Consider the following 18,176-nt stretch of genomic DNA (forward strand, 5'->3'; position numbering starts at 1 on the left):
AGGATTCTAAAAACCGGGCTCTGAAACATCGGAAAACAAAATTTCTCTAAAACAGAGGTTTAGCCTGGATGAAATTTTCACAAACAGACAGTCTGATAGATTTATAAAAAAAATTCTTAAAACATTCTCGCTTAATACAATTTCAGAACACAGAATTATGCATATAAGTGTTTGACGTGTACAACCAAGTACTTTTTCAATAAATTACCCAAATTAAGTTCTATGTGTAATTCCATTACACACATGTTCAATTTTCAGCATTTTCTATAGAAATAATAAATCGGCAAAACGAAACTTAACCTGTACAGATGAATGCAGATATACATGTATGCAACATAGGAGTGTAGAAACAATGATTTTAATTCTTACTGGATTTCCATAAATATTTTTTATAAAATCTGAACCAAAAACGTGAGGGAGAAACCCTACTATGGGGGGAAAGCTACTATATAGTAGCTTTTCCCCCCGGGGAGAAAGGCTACTATAAAGTAGGTTTTCCGGGGGGAAAAGCTACTATGGGGGAAAAACTGCTATACAACACCGGTAACCACAAGTCGTCAGAAATTTGAGAAAAGAACTAATAACAGAATTCATTAAACAATAATGAAAATATGTAACTTAAAAATTCTAGTGTATGCATTAATTAAAAAGGAACTGGGATGCAGTGTTATACATTACAGTATGCCTGCAAAGATGCGAATAGGCCCGGTTAAATAAGTTCATGAATCAGCTAAAGAAGAAGGTACAGTTTCTTTCAATATTTGCCCTAAAATTCAAAAGTTGAATAAATCTCATAGAAATACACTTGTACCATTTTGGACATGTGTGTATATAAAGTACCAAGTTAAACACTTTTATCTTGTTTCAATAAATAGTTATGACTTACACATTTTGGCATATTTCTAAGATTTGGTAAAAAATGATGAAAAATGGCACATTTTCTCATAGTTTTTTGAAGAGGAAAATGTGTCCGTAGCCGTTATGCGAGTTTCATTGTGGGCGACAGCTGCGGACTTTTTTTTCTTTAAAATAACTACTAAGAAATTGGTGTTTTCTGCTCAGTTTAATGAAAATTACGCAAAAATGCACTGTTTGTGACGTCACAATTAAACTTAAGGAAGTCTAATCGGGTAACTATATATAGATTTTTAATCTATGGGTATTCTTTTGTATATAAACATTACATTTTAATTTCTTGTGATATCTTTAAAATCACTCTAAAACAGGGCAAAATATGATTGAAACTGTACCTAGTTCTTAAAAAAAATCAATGTAAAAAACCGAATGTATTTCTAATCCTTGGTCAACTGCAGAACTACAAATTAAAACTTAATAATTATGTTCATTATTACAGGCCTGTTATTACATGTACTTCCTGAATAGTTGATATTGACATTGATCTATGTGTATTTCCTTAACATTCGGCTTTTTAGTTGAGCGAGCACACTCTTTATGAATATATATATATATATATATATATATATATATCTAGTTTTCTGGATGTATACTGTAATCTCAATGTTTGATTTTAAACAGAAATACATGTCTATACATATAGTGGCCTTCAAGGTTCACCGATCCTCAGAACCAACGTATTTTTTTTCATCAAGAAAATGTTATTTATCCTTTCGGCTAAATGAATAAAATAAAAAGAATTGATGGATGGTAACTATACATTTTACAAAGTTCTTGCAATTTTGGCCACGATGAATATAATGGCATAAATAACGTATACAACTTGATATCAAATTTAAAAAAAAACAGTTGTAACCGGTGCATCGATGACTCGAACCCCTTTACCTCTCAGAAGTAGGTCATTAATAGAGCCATGGGAGCCACTCGTTGCATGGCTTTGCGTAATATTGACACTTCAAGTCTAATTAAATTTGTCTAGATATAAATGGCAGATTTATGGGACAATAAAAAAAAAATCCGGATGATTTAGAGTTATCGAACATTACTTAGGATCATAGGTCGTTTAAATTGCACAATTACATTATTTTCCTTATATGACTTTTAATTTTGAATTGAACATTTTTATTTTTAGCAATATTTTAAACCGAGATAGACAAGTCTTTTTTATCTATCAAATATATTTGGGTTTTTTTTCATTGAAGTTAATGTTTAGCCTGGGCATCGAGGGACCTGTTTATTTTCGCTGCATATTCAATAAACTTTATTGAAATTAAACGGAAAATTAAAATATCGTATTTTATGAAATGCTTTGGAAATGTGGGTATAATAAAAAAAGACAACTTTTGGAAATTCGCATTCAATATGAATTTTACTTCATATACTCAGAGCAGGCCATGCTAGTAAATGATCTCTCATCACTTTTTCAGAACATGGCGGAGGCGTTAAACAGAACGGAGCAAGATTTGCTATTGAATTGTGGGATATGCGGAGGGAGGTTGATGGATCCGCGTATTTTAGACTGCCTGCACTCTTTCTGTAAAGAATGTTTTGTTATTAAACAGGAACAAGCTACAAAGAAAGACGTCGTTATTTGTTAACTTTGCGGAACTCACACACGTTTGTCCAATGATTCTATTGACTCCTTGACGACCAACATCTTTGTAACGAACATAGGAAGAGTGGAGGAGATCACCAACTCCAACTGCAGTTTTTATTGCACTTTCTGTGAAGATCAGGGTGACTGGGAGAAGGCGTCATCTCGGTGTTTGACCTGCAGTGATTGGCTGTGTCTTGCGTGTGCCAGGCGTCACTGCCGCACCACCGTCACCAAGCGTCACAAGGTGGTGACGCTTGACGATGTAAGAGTAGACCCCCAACACAGGCCAGAGCACCGAAAACTATATGAGTCAAAATGCATTTCTCACGATGAAAAATTACGAAAATTTTGTTCAAGGTGCGAAACACCTGTATGTTCTGAATGCGAACATTCCGACCACAAAAAACATACATTTAAACCTTTGGAAGATGTTGTTGAAGAGGTACAGGACAATTTGTCTAATGCACTTGAAATGTACAAAGTTATAGAAGAATGTGACGTCGAACCCGATATGCAGATGGCTAAGAGATTTCAGGAGGTGATAAACAAAGAGAAAACTCTTCTGCAGATTGTCCACAGTGCTCGTGAACGTCTGATTCAAGAAATACAACAGCAAGCAACTGCTGCAGAATTAGCCATATCTCAGCCATTTGAGGCTGTGAAAATGCTCTTATCAGAATCGATGGAATTAGAAAAAAAACGTTCAGAAATCGCGACTGTTCTGTGAAAAGCTTCAACAAGAGGGCCTAAAAGGAGAGTGCGTCCATTTTAGAGATTTGCTTCAGAGGGTAAAAAAGGGCGACCGTAAAAGAGTGCAACTTGAATTTCCGCCTGAAATAAACGTTAACGTTAATGAGTTGTCTTTCCCCAAAATTTTCAGTGTGTCGGTGTCTGAACCTGTTAGTCCAGTGGAGATTCCCAGAGTTAGGAGTCCTGTTTAATAATAACACAAACTTTTGTCTTTTCTACATTCTTATTTAACAACAACGCATCACCTGAAAGCTAGGTTTTAGTTCCAACGTGAGTTCATAATTAATTCTTTTACATGTGATAAAATTGGCGAAAGTTGGGACAAACTACTCATGTAGGGGATGTGGCCCAGTAACAATGAGAGACATTTTTTTTTATTTAATGGTCTTACCAGCAAACATTAACAATTATGCATGTAATCAATACGGTTTTCCAACGTTTTTTTTAACTTAATATTTATTGCTTATCGTTTAAATTAGAAAAAGCAAGGATTGTTTAGTTAATTATCATTTGAATATTCCTTTACTCTAACATTTTTGTCAATGTTCTTGAGTCATGGCTCGATATTTAAGACTGGCTATTATTGTAAATGGCTATTTTCATGAAATAGTAATGTAAAATGCTATTGTGTGTCTGTTTTACAAGAAAAAATTAACAAGAAATAAAATATCTTAACATACTGAAGTTGTGTTAAACTGTATTTAAAGAATGATTCAGCTTTCTTGGGTATTTTAAGTTAAATCATCAATCGCTTGAGATGACAAAAGCAATGATAATTGACAAAAAACAGCTGATTTTTTTTTTGAAAAGCAATGTCACAGATGGAAAAATCCCAGTCCATACAACTGTGATGTTACCCAATTTTTACAATAAACAAAATGCAATGACGTATACATTTCCTCTTAGCAAAGCAATTAACTCTTCTTTTGCCAATTTACTTTCCTTATGATCGATTTTACTTTTGCATTTGAACTGTTTGATTTCATTTGAATTATTTTTGGTATCGTTCACCAAAGTCAAATAGTTCCTTATATAATTCATAAATTATTATACGGAGTGGTATGCTAATTTGTATTAAAATATTCAGTTGACTACATACCCATGTTACATGTAAGCTTGACTTTTTCTTTCTATCGTTCTTTTTCTTTTGTTGTTGTTAATCCAATTTCTATTTCAAAGTGTCTAAAATACAAATGTAAGTTTTAAATTTTAGTATGATGTTGATTGTTATGTAATCACATCTACTAAGCAACAATTTGATTACGTGACCAATTAAAAATTTGAAAACGCAAGTGAAGTTCAACAGTTGTTGTCTAGTTGTTTTATGCAATAAATGTTTGTCATTCAATATACCGTTATAACTGACAGTTCTACATAACATAAAAAGGGCATATATCATACAGAAAGCAACATCTATGAAGAAATTGAAACCGGTAACCACAAGCCGTCAGAAATTTGAAAAAAAAGAACTAATTACAGAATTCATTAAACAACATAGCATTTATATTACAGCCTCATAAATACATGTAACTTAAAAATCTAGTGTATGCATTAATTAAAAAAGAACCAGGATGCAGTGTTATACATTACAGTATGACTGCAAAGTTGCGAATAGGCCCTGTTAAATAAGTTCATGAATCAACTTAATTACAAAGAATCAATGTAAAAAAACTAAAAATTAATTATTACAGGCCTGTTATTATTTCCTGAATAGTTGATATTGACATTGTTGTATGTGTATTTCCTTAACATTCGGCTTTTTAGTTGAGCGAGTACGCTCTTTATAAATGTAAATATCTACATGTAGTTTTCTGGAGATAAATGGAAAAATATAAAAAAAAAAAAAAAGTAAGAAGAATATTGATACGAATGTGTTTGAAGATAGAGTTGATAAAGATCCGACTTACTGTTTATATAACTACTTAATTTCAAATGAAATCTGACCTATTATCCTATGTTACATAGGCAGCACAAGGTAATACAGCTGGTTTGTAATTGTCACGGACAAGGCCGTGATAAAAAATCAAATTTGTATTATCTTTATCGGGAAATTCATGAAAACAGTAAGATAATGTTTGCATCTGTGACCTAAAGGCTGCAAAGTTTAATAAGTTGAATAGTTTTTTAATCGGCTATGTGTTTTTAAAAAATCCAATAATTAACAGTGAAGACAATTTTATATATACAACAGTTAATAAACGTCTATTAAGGATTTCAGAAATCAAGAAGAAGTAGTTATCTAAAACAAAGTAATATCACAGTTCTTCACAGCCTCGTTTACAAAAAAGGAACCGTTATTGAACTTTCTTGCACGTAGGATACCTTATTTGTATATAAAAACCTATTAACACAATGAGTTTGACAATTTTGAAAGCTTAAAAAAGATGCTCGAGCAGACCAACTATCTGCAAAAGCAGTGCATGGCGCCGAGAACATCATTAAAACATGGATGGGATACTACTTATTAGCGGTCCCTTTTGTGCATCAGTCGGAGTAATGGCAATCTAATTAAAATTAGACTTGTAATTCCGCTCTTCTACGATACGCTATGTATAGCGTATCGTAGACGAGCGGAATTACAAGCCTAATTTTAATTAGATTGGAGTAATGGGAGCACAGATGATATATCATATTCACAAGTTTAAAGCAGATTTGATGGGCAATATTTCAACTACCCAGCGCCCTTAAGGGGATGTGCGGCCATCTTCTACATTTGAGGATAAGAATGTAAACATGTCTTGAACTGGCTTGTATCTGCCCGAAACTGGCCAAAACTGTTTCCAAAAGATATAAAAGCAATAAAAATGAAGTCCTACATGTCATTTTGTTTGAAAAGTGTTCATACAAGAACAGGACAATGCCATTTTTACAACTTAAAACAACTGTCGAACTGCGCAGCTACAAACTTATTTTGAAGATTTAAAGATCTGGAAAAAAAATATGAAGAGGTTCATTGGTGTCCTCTCTACAACCTTTTGTTGAGAAAAAAGTTTGAATTGTGCTCATCTAAGTTGTAACTTTGTCTCATTACCTCCTACAGTTAAAGAGCAGATTCGTTTCGGACAGCAGGTGGTTGTCCCAGTAAATAAAATGAAGTCGTTTATAAAAACCATATCTGAATAGATTAAAAGGAAACTTCAGTAATCATAGTGGGAAAATGCACGTGCGCTATTCTGTTGCACATGAATGGAGTATCTGAACAAAACACCATGCGAAGCACTGGTCATAGGTCCGAGAAAAGTGTAAGAAAGTACAAGAGAAGCTGTGAACAGATCGAAATGGACGTGTCAAAGATGTTGGATCCACATACATGTAGTTCTTGCCTCGGGATCTTCAACCTCTTTAGTCCATAACTCCCGTAATATCTTCATAGGTCTTCTCACTTCATGCCCATAGACCAACTCGAACGGTGAGAATCCCAGACTCTCTTGCGGAGCATCACGGTACGCAAACAATGAGGCTGAAAGGTACTTGTCCCAGTCTGCCGGACGTTCGGAACATAACGTGCGCAGATTTGCCTGATGCCTCCTATGGACACAACTGTGATCAGCCGAAGCCGATCACAAAAATTACGACATACATACAGCAGAGATCAGATAAGTAAAATATGTTTATTAGATCAACATGATATTTCATTGCTATACCTGTGTAACGTAAGAGCAGATCGAATATATATACCGAGAACAACCAGAGTAGATTTACATCTGGATTTATTTAAATGTACATGTACTTAGTGATTTGAAATAGTATTCGCTTATGTATTTTTCCTTAAAGTAATATATACAGCTGGAAAAAACTGTGCATTATTTAATATATGAAAAAACATTTAAAAATCACAATGAACAAATTTTATTTTTTGTAATACTGTTAACACATGTATTCGTAACAACATCTCATTACACATTAATGTCAACGTCGAATAACGTCAATATCAGCACACTCGAAAGTCACTGTTATTTGAAATTGAATTAACAAAATTAATAACGCGTGTGACCACCATTTGCGATCACGCATGCTTGACAGCGACGCCTCATTGATGCCACTAAAGTGTTCAGAAATGCTTGAGGCATGTTGTTCCAGATGTAACTTAAAGCCTGGCCTAAATCAGCCAATGTCACTGGCTGATTTGGTAAACGGCGTAAACGTCTTTCCATTTCATCACAGACGTGCTCGATCGGCGACAAATCGGGGGAAACAGCTGGCCAAGGCAAACCATCGAAATTCTGTTGAACAAACAAGTCCCTGACTACAGGTGTAACGTGTGGCCTTGCGTTGTCTTGCTGCAGAGTGATGTGATTTTGATGTCTCTGTATGAAGGGTATTACATGACACTGAATAATTTCATCTCGATAGCGTACGCCGGTGAGATTTCCATTGACAATTTGTAGAGGGGTCCTTCCACGTGCTGATATTCCACCCGACACCATAACGCTACCTCCACCAAATTGTCGACCTTGCACAACACAAGCGTCCTGGTAACGCTCCCCAACGCGACGATACACCCAACAACGGCCGTCACTAATATCCAAATGAAATCTGGATTCATCAGTGAACAGAATAGTGGCCCAGTCCTGTATTCTGAATCGCAGATGTCGTGTGCACCACGTTAGTCTGGCGATACGATGACGTTGAAGCAGTACTTGGTGCATCGCTGGACGTCTTGGTCTGATGTTTTGCTCGCGCAGACGATTACGCACAGTTCTTGAACTAATTCGTCGAAGCCCTGGAATGCTACGGGCAGTCAAACTTGCTGTCTGGAAACGATTTCTCAGATGCACAAGTCTAATGTGGTTGTCCTGTTGACGTGACGTCACACGAGGTCGCCCAGAGCGCGGTCGATCCTGAGTGTTGCCAGATTGTTGTGTGACGTCACGTGTGACGTCATGTCAACAGGACAACCACATTAGCAACAATTTGTAATGTTACCCGTTGCTAAGTGCGTTGCTAACGCTGAGGGTAATAGAACGGATTATGAACTGCGTCTTAACCAATCAGATTTCAGTATTAAACATGAAAGTATAACAATACAAATTGTTACATGCGCGAAAATTATGCGCGTACGGTTTGCTGTAGAATTCACGTTATTCCTATATAAAAGCAGTAAAATTTTCTTAAAAATTAAGACATTCAGTATAACGAAATAAATAGTGCCTGTTTGGGAGGGTAACAGTATACAGTTGTTGACTGGGGTCGAGGGCAACAGTTGATCTGTTGGACCGGCTCGCAAACTGTTGCCCAAGGCCGAAGGCCGAGGGCAACAGTTTGCGAGCCGTACAACAGTTCAACTGTTGCCCGAGACACAGTCAACAACTGTTTTGTTATACCCCTCCTATTTTAATTAAAAAATCGCTGATCTCATTAAAATTTAACAGGATTTTACTTAAACACTTGATATGGAGCAAAGAATAAATTGTTCAACTGTTACCTGAGACACAATTAACAACGGTTTAGTTATATCCCTACTTATATAAGTATGTTATAACTAATTTATCATTATATATTTAATAAAAAGAAACACTCATCTCACTAATATTAACAAGATTTTATTTGAACACTTATATGGAACATATATTGAATAAATAATAGTTCAATTGTTGAATAATCAGGTAAATTATTATAAAAAAAAATATCACAGTACATCTGATTAAAATTATCACATTTGCAATGTGTGAAGATATTTAAAATGTGTTTATAAGCTTGAAGTAAAAGCAGAATTAATAAACAGTTAAACATTAGTTAACAACTTTAAAATAAAACTACAAAAAATGTACATGAAATTAAATTATGATCACAGACATTTTAAAAAATTGCACAAGTTTAAAAAATTGAGTACATTAAAAACATTTGTAGCTAACATTTTGTAAACAAATAACTTCAAAAGCAAACTTTAATAAAATTAAATACATGTAACATCAAACACCCAAAAGATTCCTACAGGCACTTTTTTCATACATACAGCAAGTTATGCATACAATTTAGTTATTGTGTATTGTAATGTTGCAGCCATGGAAAGAAAAAACAGATTTAGCTGTTTTAACATTAGGAATGCTGATTCCAGTTTCATGAAGATTTCCAAACATGGGGTTGTCAAGAATGGCAGCTAAATCTCGGTCATCAACATCGACAATGTCCTGGAGTTCTTGCACATTTGAGGCTAAATCTGGCATTAAATTGTTCTCAATTTGTTGAAGGGGTGTATGTTGAATTGGCGCGGACTTGCATACGGATAATTTTGTTGTTAAGGCATCTGACATATTGCGTTTTTTGGAATTGCTTTATTTGGAGGAATAATGTTTTAAGCTGCTTTCTGATTTATGTTTAAATTACCAATAATGTGTCGAGACTCGTAGCCACATTCATCCAGCATGGTTATGCAGGTGGCTCGTATGCAATGATTAGTATACACACATGTAAGTCCTGCATCTTTGCTAATCCTCTGCATCATACTTCCTAAGACATTCTTTCCAACAACTATATTGTCATACCAAACAGGTGAATGATCATCAATGCTTGTCTTTGGACGTTGCCATAGAAAGTCGCAGTCTGCATTTAGCTTGGCGATATACTTCTCAAAACTCATAACTGGACAATTGGAATTTCCTACAAAATATTAAACAGAATCACAATTTTTAATACATGTAATTGCATTGTCATTTTGTATATATATCATCTAAATATATATGTGTGTAATACATTTTAGGATGAATTAAATAGAAAAAAAAGTTTTAATTATGCACACATTTATTTTGTTATATATAAACTTGACATGAATTCAAATACTGTTTTTCTCTACATTAAATTCAATTCTTAGCAAATATGAATAGACAATTAAGGGCTTATATGCACTGACCGGGTTGCTCATACATCCTTCCTCCATCCTGGTCATCATCATTACAATTCAGACCTCTATGATTCTTTGTTAGCTTTGCAGTGGTGCATGCGACATACCTCCTGCTGTCATGGTCCTTCCGGATTACATAGTCACTCTTTTTCATTCCACGAAGATTTTCTCTTCCTCGGTTGCAAAAGTACAACATTATTTCAAAGAAAACTTTCTGTTGAAGGGACTTAGGACTGTCACAACTAAACACACCGTTTTTGTACAAAATTTCCAGGTCTTGTTCGCTTATTACTTCCTTATGCTGCACCTCTCCAACATCCTCCTTCTTTATTTGGACCATGGCGGCGAAGAAAACGTCGTTTGCTGGTTTAAATCTAGCGTCGTTAATGATGTCAACTTCGTGCGATTTTTCGAACGATTTCTGTAATCCATACCTTATGGAAATCATCGACTTTTTTGCATACATGGAGCCGTCTTTCTTCCTCGCAGCGCAATAAAACTTCCTGAGAACTTCCACGATTTCTTCACATGATTTATCTTTTAAAAGATGTAGGGACAGGTCTAGCGTTGATAGATAATCATTCAGTATATTTTCTGCAGTTTTTACAACATTTTTGGTATTCTTACTGTCTCTACTTTCCAAAATTGATCTTATTTCCTCTTCTGAAGCTTCGCCAAACCGAGCAGCGGCAGCCATCTTTGTATACCAAACGACAGGAAAGATAACTCGTTTTCGCGGAATGTGACGTCACCGGTCAACAGTCTTTTTTAACAGTCGATTTTAACAGTTCCAGTCTAACAGTTCCAGTCCAACAGTCAAAATGCTGGACTTTTTTTCGCATAGAGTTATATAGTAACTGTTTTACAGGGGTATAACAATTGAAATTGACACTCCTCGAAAACCATTATCAACCTTCGCTTCGCGTCGATTGACAATGGTTTTCCAGGGGTGTCAATTTCAACTGTTACCCTCCCAAACAGGCACTATTTATATATTGTCAAAAAAATTACCATTATCGATTGTTTAAATTTTATAAATACAAATTATAGATATAGAAAAATTATACTAAAATTTATAATGCACAGTTTCTTTTTTCCACTAGTATATTATGGGCATTGAAGAACAAAATTAAACTCATACATAACACAGTTCAGTTTTTATATCCCTCGCCGAATTTATGCTAGAAGCTGGACAGGGTATTCAACTATTCATACGATTTTCTGTTTTTATTACTTTACACCGTATTTCATAATTTTCGTTGAACAACCACTCCCCGGATATATAAAAATTCAACGTTGAAAAATGACCCCGTTCGATTTTAAATCCCAGGTCAATATTCTTCGTAACACCGGCAGTGGTTTGATGCAATATCGAGTTGAAAAAATAAAAGTCTTTAAGAAGCTTCCATACTTCAATTTGATTAAAACGAAAGTAAAACCTCTTATTTTACTCGGAAACAAGGGGAAGGGCAAACAAACAGCTTGAGAAATTGGTTGTATGTAAAACTTTCTAACTGTAAGTATATTACATTTTCACACTCCGTGATACATGGAGTGCGGACGATAATCAAAGAATGTAATTGTACATAATGTAATTGCTTGAATTTGTTTTGTTGTCTTTCAGTCAAAGTCAGTAAGTTTATTTATTGTTATGCCACTCAATTAATCAATTTTTGTTTTAATATAAAATTGATTACTTTTGTTTGCTTGGCAAGAATTTAAGGAAATATGGGATGTAACCTCTCTAACATCTGATATATCTCGTATGTGTTTGTGTTTGTTTATCACTATCAAAGAGAGAGAGAGAGAGAGAGAGAGAGAGAGAGAGAGAGAGAGAGAGAGAGAGAGAGAGAGTCGTATGAAATAAATATTTATCATCATAAATTGCAAATTGTATTGAATATACAAATATTTAATTTTTAATTTTTAATAAAACTGATTGATGACGTGAGGAATCATAAGTACGGTGCGTGATATATGCCATAACCAAAATTAAAAGAGTAGCTCTAAGGAAAAATCTGGTCCAAGTCCTACAAATCTGTTGATATATAATTATTACCTTTGTATTAATTGAGGCTGGACATTACTTTTCTTTACAACATAAAACCTCATCATCAATATTGGATAAAAATCAAGTACACTGTACATGTACTTTGTAAGCAGTGTACAAAGTATTTAGAAATGCGTAAGTTGTATTTGTAACCACCCTATTGTTATACAAGTATTTTGCATTGCATATATATTGTAATCTCAATGTTTAAATTCAATTCAAAATATTTTCACTAAAACATTCCATTCCAAATTGCTCTTAAAATGACTTTCAACGTTTTATCTCAGATGAAACACGAATCACTTCACAAGCAAAAAAATTCACGACGAACGCGTACATGTACGTTGTCTTAATGTCTGTAAATTCGGTCTAATACCTCACGTTGGGCTGAAACTTTGTTGTTGTTTTTAACCGGGTTTTCCAACGGAAAAATCCGGTTATTAAAATGGTGAAATTGGCGGGCGGGCGGCTGCCAAAAGGGTACCCTCATTGTACGGATAATTCCTCCTACAGTTTTCAAGATAGGAAGTTGTTCTTTTGCAGATCAATTGTACAAATATCAGAGGTGTGCATATTGCTAGGATTTTGATTTCCGATAATTTATCGAAAAAATACTAGCTTTTGAACTTAGTCATTTTTCAGCAAAATGTTGCATATAGGGTACCCTCATTGTACGGATAACTCCTCCTACAGTTCTCAAGATAGGAAGTTGTTCTTTTGCAGATTAATTGTACATATATCAGAGGTGTGCATATTGCTAGAATTTTGATTTCTGATAATTTATGAAAAAAATACTAGCTTTTGAACTTAGTCATTTTTTGGCAAAATATTGCATATAGGGTACCCTCATTGTACGGATAAATCCTCCTACAGTTCTCAAGATAGGAAACTGTTCTTTTGCAGATCAATTGTACATATATCAGAGGTGTGCCCATTGCTAGGATTTTGATTTCCAATAATTTATCGAAAAAATACTAGCTTTTGAACTTAGTCATTTCACTGGATACGGGTTGACATGGATTATGGATACAGTTCCCATAAAAGAAAACCCGGTTTGCTGTCACATTGACAGCTTTTCGCTTGTTTTTAATTTCATATTTTTTACATTTTAAATGTTTAAAATGTTAAATTACTTAATTTTTTAATTGTCAACCAACGGAAAAATCCGGTTATTAAAATGGTGAAAATGGCGGGCGGGCGGCTGCCAAAAGGGTACCCTCATTGTACGGATAATTCCTCCTACAGTTTTCAAGATAGGAAGTTGTTCTTTTGCAGATCAATTGTACAAATATCAGAGGTGTGCATATTGCTAGGATTTTGATTTCCGATAATTTATCGAAAAAATACTAGCTTTTGAACTTAGTCATTTTTCAGCAAAATGTTGCATATAGGGTACCCTCATTGTACGGATAACTCCTCCTACAGTTCTCAAGATAGGAAGTTGTTCTTTTGCAGATTAATTGTACATATATCAGAGGTGTGCATATTGCTAGAATTTTGATTTCTGATAATTTATGAAAAAAATACTAGCTTTTGAACTTAGTCATTTTTTGGCAAAATATTGCATATAGGGTACCCTCATTGTACGGATAAATCCTCCTACAGTTCTCAAGATAGGAAACTGTTCTTTTGCAGATCAATTGTACATATATCAGAGGTGTGCCCATTGCTAGGATTTTGATTTCCAATAATTTATCGAAAAAATACTAGCTTTTGAACTTAGTCATTTCACTGGATACGGGTTGACATGGATTATGGATACAGTTCCCATAAAAGAAAACCCGGTTTGCTGTCACATTGACAGCTTTTCGCTTGTTTTTAATTTCATATTTTTTACATTTTGAATGTTTAAAATGTTAAATTACTTAATTTTTTAATTGTCAACCAACGGAAAAATCCGGTTATTAAAATGGTGAAAATGGCGGGCGGGCGGCTGCCAAAAGGGTACCCTCATTGTACGGATAATTCCTCCTACAGTTTTCAAGATAGGAAGTTGTTCTTTTGCAGATCAATTGTACAAATATCAGAGGTGTGCATATTGCTAGGATTTTGATTTCCGATAATTTATCGAAAAAATACTAGCTTTTGAACTTAGTCATTTTTCAGCAAAATGTTGCATATAGGGTACCCTCATTGTACGGATAACTCCTCCTACAGTTCTCAAGATAGGAAGTTGTTCTTTTGCAGATTAATTGTACATATATCAGAGGTGTGCATATTGCTAGAATTTTGATTTCTGATAATTTATGAAAAAAATACTAGCTTTTGAACTTAGTCATTTTTTGGCAAAATATTGCATATAGGGTACCCTCATTGTACGGATAAATCCTCCTACAGTTCTCAAGATAGGAAACTGTTCTTTTGCAGATCAATTGTACATATATCAGAGGTGTGCCCATTGCTAGGATTTTGATTTCCAATAATTTATCGAAAAAATACTAGCTTTTGAACTTAGCCATTTCACTGGATACGGGTTGACATGGATTATGGATACAGTTCCCATAAAAGAAAACCCGGTTTGCTGTCACATTGACAGCTTTTCGCTTGTTTTTAATTTCATATTTTTTACATTTTAAATGTTTAAAATGTTAAATTACTTAATTTTTTAATTGTCAACCAAAGTTTAAAAAACATGCAAAATACAGAGCTCACAATTTTGTTTAATAGGCGAACAAGACTATGCTTTTGTTCTATTCTATTCAGCCAAGAAGATATCTTTCCCCATAATGCTTGCTTAATGCTATAGCGTCCCCATGAACCACAAAATAAAATCTTTGTTTACATAAAGTCATATTAAAAACTCATTTGACGACAAATATCCTCAAAAGTGTGTAAAGAAAAATTTTTAAACTGAAACTTTCATACACTGATCCTTGTTTCACTTTTTCTTCACTTGTGGCGATTTTAAACAGAAATGTATATACACATAGTACCTATCAGAGATAAGCTTTTTAGGTTCTCCAATCCTCAGCACCAACGTATTTTTTTCATCATGAAAATTTTAGTTATCCTTCATGCTTAATGAATTAAAATAAAAAGAAATATTTTGGATGGTATACATGCATTTTACAAAGTTATTGCAATTTTTTGGCCACGATGAATATAATGGAATAAATAACGTATACAACTTGATATCAAATTCGAAAAAACAGGTTGTAACCGGTGCATCGAACCCCTTTACCTCTAGGTAGTAGGTCACTAATAGAGCCATGGGAGCCACTAAGCCAAACAGTTTGTTGCATGGCTTTGCGTAATATTGACACTTCGAGTCTAATTAAATTTGTCTAGATATAAAAGGCAGATTTATGGGACGAATAAAAAAAATCCGGATGATTTAGAGTTATCGAAGATTGCTTAGGATCGGGGGTCGTTTAATTTCATTCACTCAGGTACCCCCCTTTTACCTCGAATATTTGACAAAGATCAAAATAGGTTGCTTATAAAGATTTTAATTTTGACACAAACACCTTGCATAATTTCATTATTTTCCTGATACTCTTATAACTTTTAATTTCATTGAAAATTTTTATTTTTAGCAATATCTTAAACCGAGATAGAAAATCCTTTTTATCCATCAAATATCTTTGATTTTTTTTCATTTAAGTTAATGTTTAGCCTGGGCATCCAGGGACCTGTTTATTTTCGCTGCATATTTAATTAACTTTATTGAAATAAACGGAAATTTAAATTATCGTATTTTTATGAAATGTATTTGGCAGTGAAAGAGTGCAAACGTACATGTTATTGGAAATGTGGGTATAATAAAAAAGACTACTCATGGAAATTCGAATTCGCATTCAATATAAATTTTACTTCATATACTCTCATCACTTTTTCAGAACATGGCTGAGGCGTTAAACAGAACGGAGCGAGATTTTCTATTGAATTGTGGGATATGCGGAGGAAGGTTGACGGATCCGCGTATTTTAGACTGCCTGCACTCTTTCTGTAAAGAATGTCTTGTTATTAAACAGGAACAAGCTACAAAGAAAGACGTCGTTATTTGCGAACTTTGCGGAACTCGCACACGTTTGTCCAATGATTCTATTGACTCCCTGACGACCAACATCTTTGTAATGAACATAGGAAGAGTGGAGGAGATCACCAACTCCAACTGCAGTTTTTTTTGTACTTTCTGTGAAGACCAGGGTCACTGGGAGAAGGCGTCATCTCGGTGTTTGACCTGCGGTGATTGGCTGTGTCTGGCGTGTGCCGGGCGTCACTGCGGCACCACCGTCACCAAGCGTCACAAGGTGGTGACGCTTGACGATGTAAGAGTAGACCCCCAACACAGGCCAGAGCTCCGAAAACTATATGAGTCAAAATGCATTTCTCACGATGAAAAATTACGGAAATTTTGTTCAAAGTGCGAAACACCTGTATGTTCTGAATGCGAACATTCCGACCACAAAAAACATACATTTATACCTCTGGAAGATGTTGTTGAAGAGGTACAGAACAATTTGTCTAATGCACTTGAAATGTACGAAGTTATAGAAGAATGTGATATCGAACCCGATATGCAGATGGCTAAGAGATTTCAGGAGGTGACAAACAAAGAGAAAACTCTTCTGCAGATTGTCCACAGTGCTCGTGAACGTCTGATTCAAGAAATACAACAGCAAGCAACTGCTGCAGAATTAGCCATATCTCAGCCATTTGAGGCTGTGAAAATGCTCTTATCAGAATCGATGGAATTAGAAAAGAAACGTTCCGAAAGCACACAGAAATCGCGACTGTTCTGTGAAAAGCTTCAACAAGAGGGCCTAAAAGGAGAGAGCGTCCATTTTAGAGATTTGCTTCAGAGAGTAAAAAAGGGCGACCGTAAAAGAGCGCAACTTGAATTTCCGCCTGAAATAAACGTTAACGTTAATGAGTTGTCTTTCCCCAAAATTTTCAGTGTGTCGGTGTCTGAACCTGTTAGTCCAGTGGAGATTCCCAGAGTTAGGAGTCCTGTTTAATAATAACACAAACTTTTGTCTTTTCTACATTCTTATTTAACAACAACCCATCACCTGAAAGCTAGGTTTTAGTTCCAACGTGAGTTCATAATTAATTCTTTTACATGTGATAAAATTGGCGAAAGTTGGGACAAACTACTCATGTAGGGGATGTGGCCCAGTAACAATGAGAGACATTTTTTTTTATTTAATGGTCTTACCATCAAACATTAACAATTATGCATGTAATCAATACGGTTTTCCAACGTTTTTTTTAACTTAATATTTATTGCTTATCGTTTAAATTAGAAAAAGCAAGGATTGTTTAGTTAATTATCATTTAAATATTCCTTTACTCTGACATTTTTGACAATGTTCTTGAGTCATGGCTCGATATTAAAGACTGGCTATTATTGTAAATGGCTATTTTCATGAAATAGTAATGTAAAATGCTATTGTGTCTGTTTTACAAGAAAAAATTAACAAGAAATAAAATATCTTGATATACTGAAGTTGTGTTAAACTGTATTTAAAGAATGATTCAGCTTTCTTGGGTATTTTAAGTTAAATCATCAATCGCTTGAGATGACAAAAGCAATGATAATTGACCAAAAACAGCTGATTTTTTTTTTTTGGAAAAGCAATGTCACAGATGGAAAAATCCCAGTCCATACAACTGTGCTGTTGCCCAATTTTTACAATAAACATAATGCAATGACGTATACATTTCCTCTTAGCAAAGCAATTAACTCTTCTTTTGCCAATTTACTTTCCTTATGATCGATTTTACTTTTGCATTTGAACTGTTTGATTTCATTTGAATTATTTTTGGTATCGTTCACCAAAGTCAAATAGTTTCTTATATAATTCATAAATTATTATACGGAGTGGTATGCTAACTTGTATTAAAATATTCAGTTGACTACATACCCATGTTACATGTAAGCTTGACTTTTGCTTTCTATTGTTCTTTTTCTTTTGTTGTTGTTAATCCAATTTCTATTTCAAAATGTCTAAAATACAAATGTAAGTTTTAAATTTCAGTATGATGTTGATTGTTATGTAATCACATCTACTGAGCAG

At 34.4% G+C, this 18,176-nt stretch overlaps 2 protein-coding genes and 1 pseudogene across 3 annotated transcripts; 2 read left to right on the forward strand and 1 right to left on the reverse strand.

Annotated features, from left to right (window-relative positions):
* Positions 1-2,345: 2,345 nt before the first annotated feature.
* Positions 2,346-3,819, forward strand: LOC128164877 (E3 ubiquitin-protein ligase TRIM33-like; annotated as a pseudogene).
* A 5,088-nt stretch (positions 3,820-8,907) lies between these two features.
* LOC128192932 (uncharacterized) lies at positions 8,908-10,800 on the reverse strand. Its single transcript, XM_052866026.1, has 2 exons — positions 10,113-10,800; positions 8,908-9,862 (listed from the first exon to the last, which is right to left on the reverse strand). The coding sequence occupies exons 1-2, from the start codon at positions 10,798-10,800 to the stop codon at positions 9,558-9,560; spliced, it is 993 nt and encodes a 330-aa protein (XP_052721986.1). The 3' UTR covers positions 8,908-9,557.
* Positions 10,801-11,514: 714 nt separating this feature from the next.
* Positions 11,515-17,605, forward strand: LOC128187671 (E3 ubiquitin-protein ligase TRIM33-like). 2 transcript variants are annotated; one of them, XM_052858091.1, is made up of 2 exons: positions 11,515-11,619; positions 15,993-17,605. In XM_052858091.1, the coding sequence occupies exon 2, from the start codon at positions 15,996-15,998 to the stop codon at positions 17,112-17,114; it is 1,119 nt and encodes a 372-aa protein (XP_052714051.1). In that variant the 5' UTR covers positions 11,515-11,619; positions 15,993-15,995; the 3' UTR covers positions 17,115-17,605. The 2 variants fall into 2 exon arrangements, with proteins under 2 accessions (XP_052714051.1, XP_052714059.1); XM_052858099.1 differs by lacking the exon at positions 11,515-11,619 and adding an exon at positions 11,852-11,866.
* The last annotated feature ends 571 nt before the right edge of the window (positions 17,606-18,176 follow it).

The sequence above is a fragment of the Crassostrea angulata genome, chromosome 1, assembly GCF_025612915.1.
Source record: "Crassostrea angulata isolate pt1a10 chromosome 1, ASM2561291v2, whole genome shotgun sequence".
In the NCBI taxonomy this organism is placed as follows: Eukaryota; Metazoa; Mollusca; class Bivalvia; order Ostreida; family Ostreidae; genus Magallana; species Magallana angulata.

Coding starts and splice junctions, on each gene's coding strand:
- LOC128192932 (XM_052866026.1), bottom strand. CDS start 10,800: ATGGCTGCCGCTGCTCGGTTTGGCGAAGCTTCAGAAGAGGAAATAAGA. Junction 9,863..10,112: donor AAGGATGTATGAGCAACCCG/GTCAGTGCATAT, acceptor AATATTTTGTAG/GAAATTCCAATTGTCCAGTT.
- LOC128187671 (XM_052858091.1), top strand. CDS start 15,996: ATGGCTGAGGCGTTAAACAGAACGGAGCGAGATTTTCTATTGAATTGT.